Source organism: Scyliorhinus canicula, chromosome 19 (genome assembly GCF_902713615.1).
Source record: "Scyliorhinus canicula chromosome 19, sScyCan1.1, whole genome shotgun sequence".
Lineage (NCBI taxonomy): Eukaryota > Metazoa > Chordata > Chondrichthyes > Carcharhiniformes > Scyliorhinidae > Scyliorhinus > Scyliorhinus canicula.
The window spans coordinates 101,283,916-101,301,524 of NC_052164.1; the positions used below are offsets into that span (position 1 = coordinate 101,283,916).

General features: G+C 43.6%; 1 protein-coding gene across 1 annotated transcript in view; it reads left to right on the forward strand.

The window, feature by feature from the left end:
- sorl1 (sortilin-related receptor, L(DLR class) A repeats containing) overlaps positions 1-17,609 on the forward strand; it is a 203,277-nt gene that overhangs the window by 69,370 nt on the left and 116,298 nt on the right. The window contains exons 4-6 of the mRNA XM_038779169.1: positions 3,580-3,741; positions 5,868-5,935; positions 7,559-7,739. Coding sequence (XP_038635097.1) covers positions 3,580-3,741; positions 5,868-5,935; positions 7,559-7,739 — 411 coding nt within the window. The remainder of the gene's footprint in view (positions 1-3,579; positions 3,742-5,867; positions 5,936-7,558; positions 7,740-17,609) is intronic.

Genomic DNA, 17,609 nt, shown 5'->3' on the forward strand with positions numbered 1-17,609 from the left:
ATAGCAGATAGATGCTGTTCAAGAAAATACTGCACCCATTTGTTTTGCCAAGTCGCACTCCAAAAAGGACCATGTATATCTGTTAGAAAAATATATTCCCGGTCAAATTATGTTTTGGAGCTTTTGACAAGTGAGGCATGATAGTTCAATATCTGTCATTAAAGGTTGAATATCCTACCCATAACCTGATTTATTTTAGTTTTGCAGAGAATTTGTTTTTGTTTTCATAAATTTGCAGCCAACTGTTCATTCAATTGTGTTTGTTTCAATGATAAAAAGTAAATTGAATGCTGGAATCTGAAACAAAACAGAAAATACTGGACAATTTAAACAGGTCTGACAGCATCTGTGGAGTGAGAAGGGAGCTAATATTTTGAGTCTGGATGACTCCTTGTCGAAGCTGGAGAGTTCTGAAAATAGGATCAGATTTATACTGCTGCACTCTCTCCTGACTCCTCAAAGCCTGCCCACCAAAAGTCGGGAGTGTAATGGAATACACTACACTTGCCTGGATGAGTGTAGCTCCAACAACACAAGAAACGAGACACCATCCAGGATAAAGCAGCCCAACAATTGGCACTCCATCCTCAAACATTCACTCCCTCTGGCAGCAGTGTGTACCATCTGCAAGATGCATTGCAGGAACTCACCAAGGCTCCTTTTAACAGCACCTTTCAAACCAGCGACTGCTACCATCCAGAAGGACAAAGTCAGCTGCAAGTTCACCACCACCTGGAAGTTCCTGCCAAGCCACACACCATCAAAACTGTAGTTAATACACAATGAAATGACTAGATTACACAGACATGTAAATCTGCTTGTACAGTATGTTGTGCACTGTCAAATGGGCTGTGACCATTCTGAAAACACAGAGGAATTCATCAGGCGAATGAGGCTTTGGGAGTTCTTCCGCAGGTCCCAAGAGGCCGACAGCGAACCCAATGAGACAACCAACGAACTGGAACAGCAGGCCGAGAGATCTGCGGTGCGGCAACTGAAAAGGAAAGAGTCGAATTGGACACCTGGAAGGCTGCTGCCCAAGACTCGACATGTATGCTCAAGCCGTCAGCAGTTGCGTCAATGCCAGATTCATCAGTCGCATTCACAAGACAGCCCCAAACGTCACCCAAGTTCAACACAACGCCACCCGCGCTCTCGAGACCAACCACAACATAGTCATCAAACCAGCAAAGGAGGGGCCACCGTCAGACTGAACAGAACAGACTACTGCAAAGAGGTGTACCGACAACTCGACAACCAGGAACACTACAGACAGTTACCTGCAGATCCGACCAAGGAACACACCTGTCAACTCAACAGACTAATGAAAACCTTGGATCCAGACTTTCAGAGCACCCTACGTGCTCTCATCCCGCGATCTCCCCGCATTGGAGATCTTTACTGCCTCCCGAAAATACACAAGGCCAACACACCAGGCTGTCCTATTTTGTGTGGTAATGGGACCCTGTGTGAGAACCTCTCTGGCTGCATCGATGGTGTTTTCATACCCATCTTTCGAGGAATGCCCAGCTTCTGCCGCAATACGACGGACTTCTCACAGAAACTCAGCACCTATGGACCAGTTAAACCAGGAACATTCCTCGTCCCAATGGACGCCTCGGCACTCTACACCAGCATCCCCCATGACGACGGCATTGCTGCAACTGCCTCAATACTCAACACCGACAACTGCCAATCTCCAGACACAGTTCTGCTGCTCATTTGCTTCATTCTGGGTCACAATGTCTTCACCTTCGACAACAAGTTCTTCATCCAGACATACGGAACAGCCATGGGGACCAAATGCGCACCTCAATATGCCAATATCTTCATGCACAAGTTTGAACAAGACCTCCTCCTCACTGCACAGAACCTTCAACCGACGTTATACACCAGATACATCAATGACATTTTTTTCCCTTTGGACCCACGGTGAAGAATCACTGAAACGACTACACAATGACATCAATAAGTTCTATCCCACCATCAGACTCACCGTGGACAACTCTCCAGAATCGGTTGCATTCTTGGACATACTCATCTCCTTCAAGGACGGTCACCTCAGCAATTTGCTTTACCGCAAGCCCACAGATAACCTCCCAATGCTCCACTTCTCCAACTTCCATCTTAAACACATTAAAAGAAGCCATCCCCTATGGACAAGCCCTCTGTATGCACAGGATTTGCTCAGACAAGGAGGAGCGTAACAGACTTATACAGACGCTGAAAGATGGCCTGGTATGTTCGAATGGGATATGGCGCTCGACTCATTGACGATTCCAACATGCCACAGCAAAAATCCGCACCAACCTCTTCCGAAGGCAAACACGGGACACAACCAACAGAGTACCCTTCGTCGTCCATACTTCCCAGCGCGGAGGAACCACAACATCATCTTCGTAGCCTTCAACACGTCATCAATGAAGACTAACATCTTGCCAAGGTCATCCCCACATCCCCACTACTTGCCTTCAAACAACCGTGCAACCTCAAATAAACCATTTGTTTGCAACAAACTACCCAGTCTTGAGAACAGCGACCCTGACACCACACAACCCTGCCATGGCAATCTCTGCAAAATGTGCCAGATCATCGACATGGGTACCACCATTACATGTGAGAACACCACCCACCAGGTACGTGGTAAATACTCGTGCAACTCGGCCAACGTTGTCTACCTCATAAGCTGCAGGAAAGGATGTCCCGAAGTGTGGTACATTGATGAGACTGTGCAGACGCTGTGACAACTGATGAACGGACATTGTGCAACAATCGCCAGGCAGGAATGTTCCCTTCCAGTCGGGGAACACTTAGAAGTTCTGTCAGTCGTAAAGTTAAACTCCATTGGTTATGTTTTGAAATTGCAGCTTTGTCACCTTCTAATCGCTGGTAGAAACTGGTTACTTTGCATTTTCTAAATGGAACTGATGCCTAATTTTGGTTTTATATTGATGTTGGGTTAGCTACATGTGCATGAAATTATGGTCAATATGAAAAATATAAATCCATGTTCAGGACCCAGGTCTAAGCTGATGTTGAAGCTGGTACAAAATGCAGACCCCCAAATTTATTGGCCTTTCAATAGGGTCTGTGGCATACTGCAATTAAAAAAAAAAAAACAACTGAGTTCTGCTCTGAGAAATCTACTATATGATATTTTTCAGCCTGATTAGCTCTTTTTGGGTATCCTACTCACATTGGTATTGTTGTTGATACTAGCATTGATTTAATCTAACAATTGGAACAGAAAATCTAGTAGTAGAATAGCTTATCTCGTGCATTAATTTAAAAGCTGCAAGTTCTGGTAACTTTTAATTTCATGACTACAAAATATGACTAGTTTAATTTTCCCCAGAAATGGTGAAAGTCACATGTTGCATTTTGGCGTTCTAAGTATTCCTCGGAAATACTGCTCATCTTCGTTTGAGATAATGATACTGTAGAGATAAAAATTGCAGCAGTATTTATATTATACAAGAGTCTAATGGTGTAGTTAATGTATTTTCATTTTATTGCCTGTTTTATGAAGACCTGTTGAAGCTGCATATGCATGTGTAAACATGTGCTTTTTTTTTGCAGTACATGTTTGCAGATACCCAAAATCACTACTTGTGGATCACTTTCAACTTTTGCAATGATATTCATGGCCTTCAAATTCCATTCAGCCCTACTGATATTCTCATGAACAGTCAGAAATTCAATCTTGTGCTGGGGTACGACAGCTCCCACCCAAACAAACAGGTATGGTTATTCTTTTTTCGAAACACTATTATCTGTGGGCATTACTGATGGCCGTCAGACTGATTTGATCTGGCAGAGTGCAAGGAGAGCAAAACTATTGAAATGGGAAAAAATAGATAGTTGTTCATTAGAATTTAACTGAAAGGCTTTTGGAATCAAACAAATGCATGCACGGTGCAGGAACTTAAGTGAGTGATGTCCAGAGTTCAAATATGTGGCTTCCTGCAGTGAGTATTTTATGTTCAATGTGGCACACGGAGATTGCCATTGATCATCCAGCAAGTAAGGTCTTAGTGAGTCCTCAGCAAGAGTTAAAGGAAACATTCAGCAGGGGAGGTGCACACTTTTTTGTTATGGACCCGGAGGAATGAATACCTGTGCACCACTTGGCATACAAGGGAACTAAAATCAGAAATACATTTTAAAAAGTTACTTTCCTTTCCTTGCTCAAGCCACTACTGCTCCTGGCTCAGGTCATAGATTAAAATGGCAGCACCTTTTGAATGAACACGTTTAAAGGGGTGGCACTTTCGGCTAAGGGCAGGTGGTGTTGCCTACAATTTAAAATTACTGTCAGTGCATAAGAACTAGGAGTAGGCAGTTCAGCCCCTCGAGCCTGCTCCGCCATCCAATATAATCATGACTGATTTCATCTCGGCCTCGTCACCACCTTCCTGCCCGCTTCCCAAATCCCTTCATCCCAGTACTAATTTAAAAACCTATTTAGTTCCTCAAATCTGTTAGTGTTCTGGAATAGACTGCACTTTGGGCCGAGAATTCCACAGATTCACAATCATTTGGGTGAAATAATTCCTCCTCATGTCTGTTTTAAAGCTGCCACCCGTTAGCCTAAGATGAAGGCTCTATCTAAAATGTCCAATAACGGGAAACATCGGTGTTACATCTACCCTGCCAACCTCCTTTAATATCTTGTATACCTCAGATAGATTTCTCATTCTTTTAAATCCCAGCAAGTGTATAGGCTTAATCGTTCAATCTCATTATTAGACCAGTCCTTCAACCATGGAATCAATCCAGTGAACCTTTGAACCGCCTCTGAGGCATTTACACCCTTCCTTTCCTCAAGGAGACCAAATTGTGCGCAGTACTCCAGATGTGGTCTTGCCAATGTCCTAGTTAAAACAGCACTTTCCCACATCTATATTCTAATCCGTTAGCAATGAATGCCAAAATTCCATTTGCCTTCCTTGTTGCTTACGGCACCTGCATACTACTTTTTTTTTTATTAGAGAGTACCCAATTCTCTCTTTCTTCCAATTAAGGGGGAAATTTAGTGTGGCCAATCCACCTGCCATCCACATGTTTGGGTTGTGGGGGTGAGACCCACGCAGACACGGGGAGAATGTGCAAACTCCACCCGGTTAGTGACCCGTGGCCGGATCGAACCCGGGTCCTCAGCGCCGTGAGGTAGCAGTGCTAGCCACTGTGCCACCCGCACCTGCGTACTAACTTTCTGTGATTCACCCCCAGATCCCTTTGCATCAAAGCATTTTGAAGTTTCTCCCCATTAGATAAGTTGCCTTTATATTCCTCTAAAAACCATCTGCCAAATTTCGGTACACTCCCCTAACCTATCCATTTGTAAATTTCTTATTTCCACATTTAAACTTTCTTCTGCAAATTTACATAGTACATTTTATCTATACAATAAAGTCTTTAATGCAAACTTTAAGCGGTTGGGACCCGAGGACCGAACCCTGTGACGAACTGCAAGTTACACCTTGCCAACGATAGAGACCCATTTAGATAGATAGAGACTCTCTGTTTTCTGTTAGTTAGCCGATCCTCTATCCAAGCTAATATATTATCCTAACCCTGTGGGATCTTAACCTTTTGCGGCATCTTTATGAAGTCTAGATACACTAGCTACAGAACCCCCTCCATTATCCACTTTGCTTCTTACATCTTCGAAGAATGAAGTGGCTAAGTTCCCCACTTTTTTACAGTTGCTTTCTCAGCCTTGTTGGGGGATATGAAATCAAATCGCTAGAACGTGTACAGGACAATTGGGATGTGCAGTTAGTGTTATACGGCGAGTCTTTAAGGGTCTGGGAGTTGTGTTTGAGCACTGCATGTTCAATATAAAGTATGCCTTTATCTTGCAGCTTTGGAAATCAGATGACTTTGGACGGACTTGGATCTTGATTCAAGAGCACGTCAAATCTTTTTACTGGTATGCATACATGTAATTTTTATTTTTGTATCTTTACAGTGCATTTGTGTTTTAAGCCAGTAATGCAAATATTCCTATTTTTAACCATGTTGGGTTTGAGGCTACAGTTAGTGCCAATGTAGTACATTGTTTAACTAAAATTCACTTCATTTAATAGGTTAGCTTATATGGTCTTTTTGAAGCCTATTGCCAAGTTTATCATTGATTCCTAACTACTGTGGAGAGCTGTGCACCTTGGACTCTCCCTAGCCAAATAATTGTTCATGGTGAACAGCAAGCTGCAACTGAGGAAAGATATATTTTCTTTCAGCATTTGTCTATTAAGGGCTCCTGACCTGAGTGAAGGCATTGAATGCCCCACCCCAGCATGTCTTTACTGATGACGCTGTGTAATGAAATGAAAATCGCTTATTGTCACAAGTAGGCTTCAAATGAAGTTACTGTGAAAAGCCCCTAGTCGCCACATTCCAGCGCCTGTTCGGAGAGGCTGGTCTGGGAATTGAACCCGCGCTGCTGGGCTGGCTGCCTTGGTCTGCTTTCAAAGCCAGCTATTTAGCCCTGTGCTAAACAGGTTGGGAGGAATGCAAGAGTGACTCGGATTATTTAAGTGACTTGATCTTCAGCTGCTTCATCAATGACTGTGCTTCCATCATAAAGTCAGAAGTGTGGATGTTGGCTGCCGATTGCAATGTTCAGCACCGTTCGCAATGGCTCAGGTGCTGAAGCAGTCCTTGTTAAAAGACCTGGCCAATATCCAGGCTTGAACTGGAAAGTGGAAGGTAACATTTCCATCACAAGTGCCAGGCAATGACCATCCCCAAAGAAATTCTAGCCATTACCCCATGACGGTCAATGGTATTACAATCACTGAATCCCTATTGACCAGAAACTGTAGCCATATCAATACTGTGATTTGAGAGCAGGTCAGAGGCTAGGAATCCTGTGACAGTAATTCACCTGACTCTTAAAAAACCTGTCCACCATCGACAAGACAGGAGAATAATCTCCACTTGCCTAGTTGAGTGCAGTTCTAACAGCACTCAAGAAACCTGACAGCATTCAGAACAAAGCAGCATGTTTGTTTGACAACTCATCCGCCAACATCTACTCCCTCCACCACTGGTGCGCAGTGGCAACAGTGTGTACCATCCACAAGATACCATGTAACTTGCCATGGCTCCTTAATTAGCACCTTCCAAACCCACAACCACTATGATCTGGATCAACTCGGCCAGTAGACACATAGGAGCTCTACCACTTGAAAGCTTACCTCCAAGTCACTCGCCATGCTGACTTGGAAATATATTGCTGTTCCTTCACTGTCAGTGGGCCAAAATTATGAAACTCCCTAACAGCACGGTGAGTTTGCCGACATCATATGGATTGCGGTGGTTCAAGAAGGCAGTTCACTACCATCTTCTCGGGCAATTAGGGATGGACAATAAATGCTGGCCTAGTCAGCGATGTCTACATATTATAAATTAACAAAATTAAAATCTCAATTGCAAGGCTGTCCTATTTGGTGGTACGGCACATGACCAGTTAGTGGACCAACTACTACAGCAGTGAATTATTTAATGTTTTTGGGAAACTGCAGATATACTTTGGTGTTTAATTTTCCAGGGGTGTGGAACCATATGATCTATTCAGTACAGTTTATGTTGAACGGCATGAGCCTATGGGTTCCTCGAGTGTCATTAAAAGCACAGACTACTTTCAAACTGAGGAAAACCGAGAGATCCTGTTGGAAGGTGTAGACGACTTTCAGTTACAAGACAAATACATGTTTGCCACAAAGAAGGTGGTGAGTATTCTGAAACATGCTCTGCTTTAAAGCAAAAGAAAAATATGCGGAAGCATTTTACTTTTGAAATATCCCCTAATTTTGGAACTTGTACTACTAATTGTGTAATAACAGATCTATTTGTGACTAAAGCGTGTTCTGCGACTGTTACTAGGAGAGAGTCCCTTTTTAAGCTGATCTGTTTTTCCTCCTTTCAATTTGTCTTTGTCTGGGGTTAGTCAATTCAAATGCTATTGGATTTTTCCCCTCAATCCTGTCTGATCAGCCTTTTGGCACAGTGGTTAGCACTGTTGCTTCACAGCGTCAAGGACCCAGGTTCGATTCCCGGCTTGGGTCACTGTTTGTGTGCAGTCTGCATGTTCTTCCCGTGTCTGTGAGTTTGCTCCGGTTTCCTCCCACAAGTCCTGAAAGACGTGCTGTTGGGTGAATTGGACATTCTGAATTCTCCCTCCGTGTACCCAAACAATTTACTTGTTCCATTCCAGCAATTTTTATTTTCGAATAATGTTAGTGGCTGAGGTCAATTTATTTCAACAAACCAGTATCCAAACAAAAAGGTGGGGTTGGGTTAACTGGGTTACGGGGATAGGTTGGAGGTGTGGGCTTGGGTAGGGTGCTCTTTCCAAGGGCTGGTGCAGACTCGATGGGCTGAATGGCCTCCTTCTGCACTGTAAATTCTATGATTCTCCATAATAATTCCCTTTTGGTTTATCGAGTTTGCACTGACCCTCTGAAAGAGTACCCATCCTAGGCCAACTCCCCCACTCTATCCCTGTAACTCCGACCTAAGCGTTGGACACTAAGGGGCAATTTATCATGGCTAATCTGCCTAACCCGCACATCTTTGTGGGAGGCAACCAGAGCACCCGGAGGAAACCCATGCAGATACTGGGAGAATGGGCAAACTCCATACACAGTCGCCTGAAGTTGGAATTGAACTCGGGTCCCTGGTACTGTAAGGCAAAAGTGCTAACCACTACCACCATGCTAAGAAACAGCAATAAAGCAGAATATGCTGAATGTACACAGCAATCCCATCAGCATCTGAAGAACATTGCCAAGCTACATGCATTTCTTGCACTTTTAGTTATTTCAGATTTTACTTCTGGATGGGAAGAAGGACAAAATGTTGGGGTTATTGAGGAGTGAACTAGTGTAGCACAGAGGAATTGGTCCCTTCTAGAAAACTGACTGGGGAGGGGAAGATGTGTCATAGAATTTACAGTGCAGAAGGAGGCCATTCGACCCATCAAGTCTGCACCGGCTTCTGGAAAGGGCACCCAAATTAAACCCACACCTCCACCCTATCCCAGTAACCCCACCTAACCTTTTTTCGACACTAAGGACAATTTAGCATGGCCAGTCCACCTAACCTGCATGTCTTTGGACTGTGGGAGGAAACCGGAGCATCTGGAGGAAACCCACGCAGACACGGGGGAAACGTGCAGGCTCTGCACAGACAGTGACCCAAGCCGGGAATCAATCTGGGACCCTGGAGCTGTGAAGCAACTGTGCTAACCACTGTGCTACCATGCCACAGTGTTTGCAGATGCTTGCAGTAAAGCAGATATCACAAGATGTTAACAGCTATTGATACAGTTGCTCATGTTGCCGAGCTCTGACTGCATGAAGCTTGTCTCCAATGTCCTTGGAGCTTTTTTTTAAAAACCCTAAACAATTCTAGGTCACATTTTAATCTTTGCTGACTGAATTTTTCTTGTGCTGCAAATTTTAAAAAAAATGCTCCAACCCATTTACTGTATATATTAAAAAAAAAAGAAAAATTTACCTTTTTAAAAAGATAGTGGCCGGGATTCTCCAAAAACCCGGCTTAGTGCTGACGCTGGCGTAAACTGACCTCTTGGCCCAGCGATTCCTGGCCCACAGGACATGGGAGAGCCGCGCAGAAGAAGATAGGCCCCCTCTTTCCACCCCCCCCCTCAAAGATTGCGTGTGCCTGCCAGTGGGTGGCCCCCGATCGCAGGCCTGGCTGTCGTGGAGGGCCACCCTCCCCCACCACAGCCGCGACTTTAAGCTCCCGCCGGGTGGAACCATACATGAACCTCGCCAGCAGGAACCCGGCCAGTCGACCGCTGAGAATCGCCGCGGGGGCCTATTTCAAAAGCCCCTGACTGGCGATATGTCGACCGCGCGATTGGCGCCAATTCTCCGGTTGCTGGAGGCTCGAGTCCTGATTGAGGGTCCGATGCAATTTCAGCGGGGAGGCGTGGAAATTCTGGCCAGTGCCTGAGCTAAAGCTTACATTAAATTTCCCAGGGAATTTCCTGCTCTGATGCTGTAAAACCCTTTTATGGCCCTTTTTATGGGCCTATTTACTAGGTAGGCCTGCTACAGTTACTGCCATTTCATATGCTTTAATCATTTGAGTGAATTGAAAATGACTATCTGAGGAGTACGTGTGGCAGTCCGGGCTGAGGAAATAATTCATTGTGTGGCTAAAGCAAGTAAACCTGTCATTAAAAGCCTAAAATGCTGAAAATATTCAGCAGGTCAAATAACCTCTGTGGGGAGAGAAACAGAGTTAACACTTCAGGTCTTTGACTGTGCCTTCTGTCGGGACTTGATCACAAAAACCTGTGATTGGCCAGGAACTTGTTTCCGCTCTCTTTCCCCACCCACCACAATCCACATTGCACATTTCACAAATGTTGCTATTTCCATATCAGTGTTTAGTCTATCATGCATTTGAGGGTTTGCCAGCTGTACTGCTGGTGTAATTAATGTCACAAATGCATTCCATTTAAATAATATTCAGCTCCTTTACTCTTCCTTCCAAAGTGCATGACTGTACATTTTCCTACATTTATATTCCATCTGCCAAGTTTTAGCCCACTAATTTAAAAAAGGAATAAATTTAGAGTACCCAATTAATTTTTTCTTATTATAGGGGCAATTTAGCATGGCCAATTCACCTACCCTGCACATCTTTTGGGTTGTGGGGGTGAAACCCACACAAACATGGGGAGCATGTGCAAACTCCACACAGACAGTGAGCCAGAGCCGGGATTGAACCTGGGACCGTGGCGCTGTGAGGCAGCAGTGCTAACCACTGCACCACCGTGCTGCCCTATTTTTTCACTAATTTAACCGTGTATGTCCCTCTGTAGCCTCTGTCATCTTCACTACTTGCCTTCCCACCTATTCTTGTATCATCTGCAAAGTTGGCAATATTGCATTCACTTCCCTCGTCCAAGTCATAAATATATAGTGTAAATAATTGTGACCCCAGCATTGATTCCTGTGGCACTCCCAGTTGCAAGTTGCCATCCTGAAAATCCTCCTTTTTTTTTTAAAAGATCCTGGATGAGAATCACCTATTTTCAATTTGTAAAACTGAGTAGATGTTACTTCACCACAGGAGTGATAACACTGTTGCTAATGTAGTTAATTGTCTTTAAATTAAAGTTTATTTTAAAATATAACATGCCACTAGGACAGTTCTTGGAGAAAACCGTAACTTCCTAAACCTGACATTGTATTCCAATTAAGCAAACCAATATATTCCAAATACCACTCGTGAGTAATTGTTAACAATCAGGTTGCTACTAGTTTCTATCTCTGTGCAATTTCTTTGGTGAGAGAACTTTTCAAGACCAAACTGAAACCCCTCTGTTCAGATCAGAGTTCCAGGAGAAACTGACTTTTCAGACCGACCTGACTCCTCCCGTGGGGCAGCACGGTAGCACAGTGGTTAGCACAATTGCATCACAGCTCCAGTGTCCCAGGTTCGATTCCGGCTTGGATCACTGTCTGTGCGGAGTCTGCACATCCTCTCCGTGTGTGCATGGGTTTCCTCCGGGTGCTCCGGTTTCCTCCCACAGTCCAAAGATGTGCAGGTTAGGTGGATTGGCCATGGTAAATTGCCCTTAGTGTTGGGTGGGGTTACTGGGTTATGGGGATAGGGTGGAGGTGTTGACCTTGGGTAGGGTGCTCTTTCCAAGAGCCGATGCAGACTCGATGGGCCAAATGGCCTCCTGCACTGTAAATTCTATGATCTATTAACCACCTCATCTGTGCCCAACGCATTAGGCATCCTTTTGTCTCTTTTTAGAAGATGTCTTTTGACTTGTTTAGCCAAGACAAAACCCATTAACCCTCAAATTCATCTACATCCCAGAGATCCTTCAAACCTAACCAGCTATTTGTAAACCAGTACAAAAACTGGCTTACCTTGCATATTTTAGCTGCTTCTTTGTCCTCAGCTGCTCTGCTTTAAATCCTATGATTCATTTTTATTATCCAACTGCAAAGCTGCCTTTAGCTGTGGTCAAAACCAAGGTTACATAGAACATAGAATTACATAGAACCCCCACAGTGCAGAAGGAGGCCATTTGGCTCATCGAGTCTGCACCGACCCTCTGAAAGAGTACCCGTACCTAGTTCTACTCCCGCCCCATCCCCGCAACACCACCTCACCTGCACATCTTTGGACAGTGGGAGGAAACCAGAGCACTTGGAGGAAGCCCTCGCAGACACTGGGAGAATGTGCAAACTCCGCGCAGACACCCAAGGCCGGAATTGAACCTGGGTCCCTCATGCTGTGAGTTAGCAGTGCTCACTGTGCTGTTGCCAGATCAGACTTCAGCTTTTCTCCAGAGTTTTCTCAATGTTTCTCTGAATCTCTGAAGCTCCATTCAGCAGTGACATCATCGCCCCAAGCTAAAAAACAAATTAACTTTCTAGGCGAAAAGCACATTAACACCCCTGGGACTTTCCCTGTCAGCCCGTAGTGCATTAACCCAGACTGAAAAACCCGTTCCTCTGGCCAATTTCACCTTTTGGCTCTTAAAAGCTCCCAGGTCCTGCAAACAAAATGTCATAATCTAGAATCTATTATAAAGGATATGATGAATGAACACTAGGATGCAATTGATCGGATTGGGCCTAGTCAACATGTATTTGCCAATGGGCAGCCATGTTTAATAAACCTGTTGGGAACTTTTGAGTATGTGACTAACTGAATTGAAAAAGGGGAATAGGTCGAGGCAGTATACTTCGATTTTCAAGATCTTGGAAAAAATCTCCCAGAGAAGGTAAGAAACATGGTGGGATATGAGGTAATATACTGGCATGGGTTAAGGATAGGCAAAACAGTAGGAACAAATGGGTCATTCTTGTGTTGGCAGGCTATGACTAGTGACCTACTGCAAGGATTGGGGCCCCAGCTATTCCAAAAATACACATCAATGATTTGGATGTGGGGACCAAAGGCAATATTTATATGTTCACAGATGACACAAAGCTGGATCAGGATGTGTGTTGCTAGGCAGATGCAAAGTTGCTTCAAGGGGACTTGGACAGATTTGGTGGGTGGGCAAGGACATGACAGATGGAATGCGGAATCCACTTTGGTCTGTGCATTGAGTATTTCTCAAATGATAAGCAAATAGAAAGTGCAGATGGACAAAGGAACCGTTGTGTCTTCGTCTATAAGTCACTGAAAGCCAACATGCAAGTGCAGCAAGCAAATATGAAAGCTAATGGTATATTAGCCTTCATCATCATTTGAACACTAGAGTAGTGAAGTCTTTGTTTAGGTTGTAAAGAACCTTGGTTAGACTGCACCTGGAGTACTGTGTGCAGTGAGAAGGATATAATTGTCAGAGGGAGCGCAGCAAAGGTTCACCAGACTTGTTCCTGGGATGGCGGGACTATCCTATGAAGAGAGATGTTTCCCCTGGATGGGGTGTCTCGAACCAGGAGATACAATTTTAAATTAAGGGGAAAGCCTCGTGGGCTGAGATGAAGAGAATTCTTTTTACTCTTGAGGATTGTGAATCTTTGGAATTCTTTTTACCCAGAGGGTTATGGAAGCTCAGTCATTGAGCACGTTTGAAGCATGTTGCACGTTTTACTTGAGTGTAATACGCGTTTATTGGAGTGTATTAACACGCCTCCGTTTAAAGGCCGTGTGCTTAACACTGCTAGGCTCTGTATGTGTATTTTCAGCTCGGGAGTCGCCAGGTGTCGTATAAACACCTCACAAATATTCAAAGTAATAAAACGATACACCGATTAGTAAGTTCCAAACGATTAGTATTTATTATTACAAATATAATAAATACACATGCACACGCTAAGGGACTAAGCTACAACTAAACTAAGCGATCAGAATACTTAACTAAACAGGAACAGGCAAGGTCAGGGAGCGAGGCCTTTGTTCCGATCTTGGTCTGTAACCTTCAGAGGGGCTGGTTCGCGTAGCGAGCGTCGTATTGTCACTTACGGTTCGGCGGCTGGTGCTCAACGGCTGGAGTCAGGATACAAGTCGAAGTTCTGGGTCGAAGTCAAAGCCGGAGCACAAAAACAGACCAGACCATGTGTGGGGGTCTATCTTTATAGTGGTCCCCAATGTCCGTGCCTTTTCGGGGCGGGCTTTACCTTCCATGCATTGATTGGATCAATTCTCAATCGATGTCTCATTAATTCCCCAATCTGAGGGTCCCTTCTCGATGGGTGGGGCGGTCTCTAGGGTCTTTTGAGATGGATACTTTTGGTGCCGTTTTGTCTGGGCCTTTACTTAAAGTATCTATTCAAAACCAAATGTTGCTAATGTGTGTGCCCAGATCTGGATTGCCTCATTAATATGCAAAGCGTTTTGCTATTAACACCTTTGGTTGAGATCTTCCACCTGGCCAGAAACTAGTTTTGCTGCGTGCAAAATGCTAATCAGTCTTTGCAGACTGCTTGTCTTGGCTAAACTGCTTTTTCCCTGCAGTCCTAGCAGTTCTCCATCTTGTTAGCCCAGTGTCCATCTTATGTGGCTACAAGCAGCGTGACTGATTTCTAAATACCAGTGGCAGAAAGGGATATGGGGATGGTTTGGGGGAAAAAGCACTGAAGTGGATGGTCGGCCATGACCATATTGAATGATGGAGCAGACGTGATGGGCTGAATGGCTTATTCCTGCTTCTATGTTTCCATGAATAATGCAAGACCTAACAAAGATCAGTGCATAAAAATGGTTCTCAAGTTAGCAATTGAAATTCCTTTCACTCCATTCTTGTTATTTGATGCATACTTTAATACAGCCAAGTGTGAGAAAGAGGTAGAGAGATCAAAATTTATTACTTTCAACTCACATAACATTTCATGTTGGGAGTATGAGCAATTCTTGTTTTAGTCTGATTTACATGTTGAAGGGTACAGCATGAAGAGGTTTAAATTTGATCCATCTTTGCATGGTTAATTGTTTCGAAAGCTGGCTATAAAGCCTAGATATTATTAACTAAAATTTTGAGTCTGGATGACTCTTTGTCAAAACTTACTCGAAACGATAGCTCTCCTCTTTCCACAGATGCTGTCAGACCGGCTGAGATTGTCCAGTATTTTCTGTTTTTGTTTGAAATTCCGGTGTCCGCAGTAATTTACATTTCTGTTTCTAATGACATGATGGTTGAATGTTTTTGATATATCCAACTGTTTGAGTACTAAGCGTAATGGGGGAGGGATGGCATGCATGGCATGTTAATATTCAGTTCAGTGATGCGCTACTAAAAAACAAATCACCCAATCAAATCAAAACTGATTGAGGTGTTCAAATGAAAGGAATTTGATGATGTAAATTTAAAGAAGCCATTTCCTTTGTTTAGGGGATGGGTGGGAGGGAACGAGGTGGAGGATCCACAACGTAGGTACATGATCTCCAAATTCCTGATAGGCCATTCAAAAGTGAAATTAGAGAACTATTTGTTTTCCCCTGCAAAGCATAGTAGAAATCTGAAATTGTGTCCTCAAAAGGTTTTGCATGCCAGGTAAATTTAAGTTTCCAATACTGAGATGGTCAGACCGTTGGCAGGTACTGAGGGAGATGCAGTAAAGCCAGATTGAGCTGAGGTACAGATAAGATTGAAATGCGCTCTGGCACATTGAGGGTTGGTGGATGGTCCCTGCTTTCAAAAGTAAATTATTTAGCTGTTAATTATTCAAATGTCATTTATACTGGAAAGAATTTAATTGCTTCTGCTTAATTTTATTTAATTCCTGTCTTACTCTGATTTATTTTGTATCCATGAAGCATTTTACGGTCACCGCCTACATATGATCTTTGGTTTTGCACTTTGCAGTTGAGTTGCATGTTGATGTCCTGGTCTGACGTGCACTACTAAAAACAGATTATTGAATCAAAACTGGTAAATGAATAGTAGCACGGTTGCACAGTGGTTTGCACTATTGCTTCACAATGCTAGGGTCTCCGGCTCGATTCCCGGCTTGGGTTACTGTCTGTGCCGAGTCTGCGTGGGTTTTCTCCGGCTGCTCCGCTTTCCTCCCACAAGTCCCGAAAGATGTGCTGTTAGGTAATTTGGACTTTCCGAATTCTCCATCAGTGTACCCGAACAAGCGCTGGAGTGTGGCAACTAGACGCTTTTCACAGCAACTTAATTGCAGTGTTAATGTAAGCCTACTTGTGACACTAATAAAGATTATTATTTTGGCTCAGTCGATAAAGGTAGCATGTTGATAAGTGAGTATCCTTGGGTTAAGTTCTTGGTCTGTGCTGAATTTTCTGATAGGGTGACCTTGAAGGTGCTTCAAAACCACACCCATGAGGGAAGGAAACCGTCCAGAGTTAGCATCCTGATGGAAAGTTGAGCATGTTGGATGAGGATCAAATCATAATAATAATAATCGCTTATTGTCACAAGTAGGCTTCAATGAAGTTACTGTGAAAAGCCCCTAGTCACCACATTCCGGCGCTGGTACGGGATTGAACCGCGCTGCTGCCTTGTTCTGCATTACAAGCCAGCTGTTTAGCCCACTGAGCTAAACCAGCCCATTGGGTTGGAATTGGGTTCCATTAGCTGGCCAACATTTCTGTTGGTTCACCATGTACTTACATGTGGTACTGTATGCCACAGTTGAGTCAATCATTGTCAGCAAACCTTGGGAAAGAAATGGTTGGAGACCATTTTCTGTAGCATCCCTAATGTTTTTTTTAAACTTTTTTTTTATATAGCTAAAACAATTTCAGTTGTACATTTGCCGTCCCTCGTTCTATGATTAGTGCTCAATAATGGCGTGGCAGATTGGAGGGCATTCATGCGCCAATGTGATTTTTATTTTAAATTTCCGGCCTTCTGTTTCAAGTTGCTGTGCTTCATTGGACAGCAATTTGTCCAATATGCTGATTTTTCATTTTAATGTTGTTCCATAGCCCATATTGCAAGGTGCAGCAGTTGACAGCAAATATAACGATACAATCAAATTTTGTCTCGATTACTGTAGTGTAGGGTGTGACTTATTTGCTAGCTGTTTCTTTTCAGAATTTTTATATTGGAGAAAAACATTTTCAGGACAAATGCTGGTTAATTAAACAAGCCCGGACTATTTTGTTAAGGGAAAATCATGTTTTGTCAACCTGCTGGAGTTTCTTTTTGAAGCAGTAACATAGAGGGTTGATGAGGACAATGCTATTATATGGTGAACATGGATTTCCAAAAGGCATTTGATACAATGCTGCACTACTGACCTGTGAGAAAAGTTGGAGCTCATGAAATAGAAGGGACACTATCAACGTGGATACAGAAGATGCTGAGTAATGGTTGATGGATGTTTTTGAGGCTGGAGGAGCATTGGTAGTGGAGTTCCCCAGGGCTCGGCGTTGGAACCCTTGCTTTTCCTGATGTATATTAATGACCGAGACCATGGTGTACAAGGCACTATTTCAGAACTTGCAGATAATACGACTTGGAAGCATTGTGAACTGTAATGAGGATAGTGTAGAACCTCTAAAGGATGTCGACAGGTTGGTGACAGATGGACAAATTACATATGATGTCCAGTATGGAAGACTGTGAAATGATTCTATTGGTAGGAAGACATGAAGGGAGTAAGGATAGAACTCCGAAG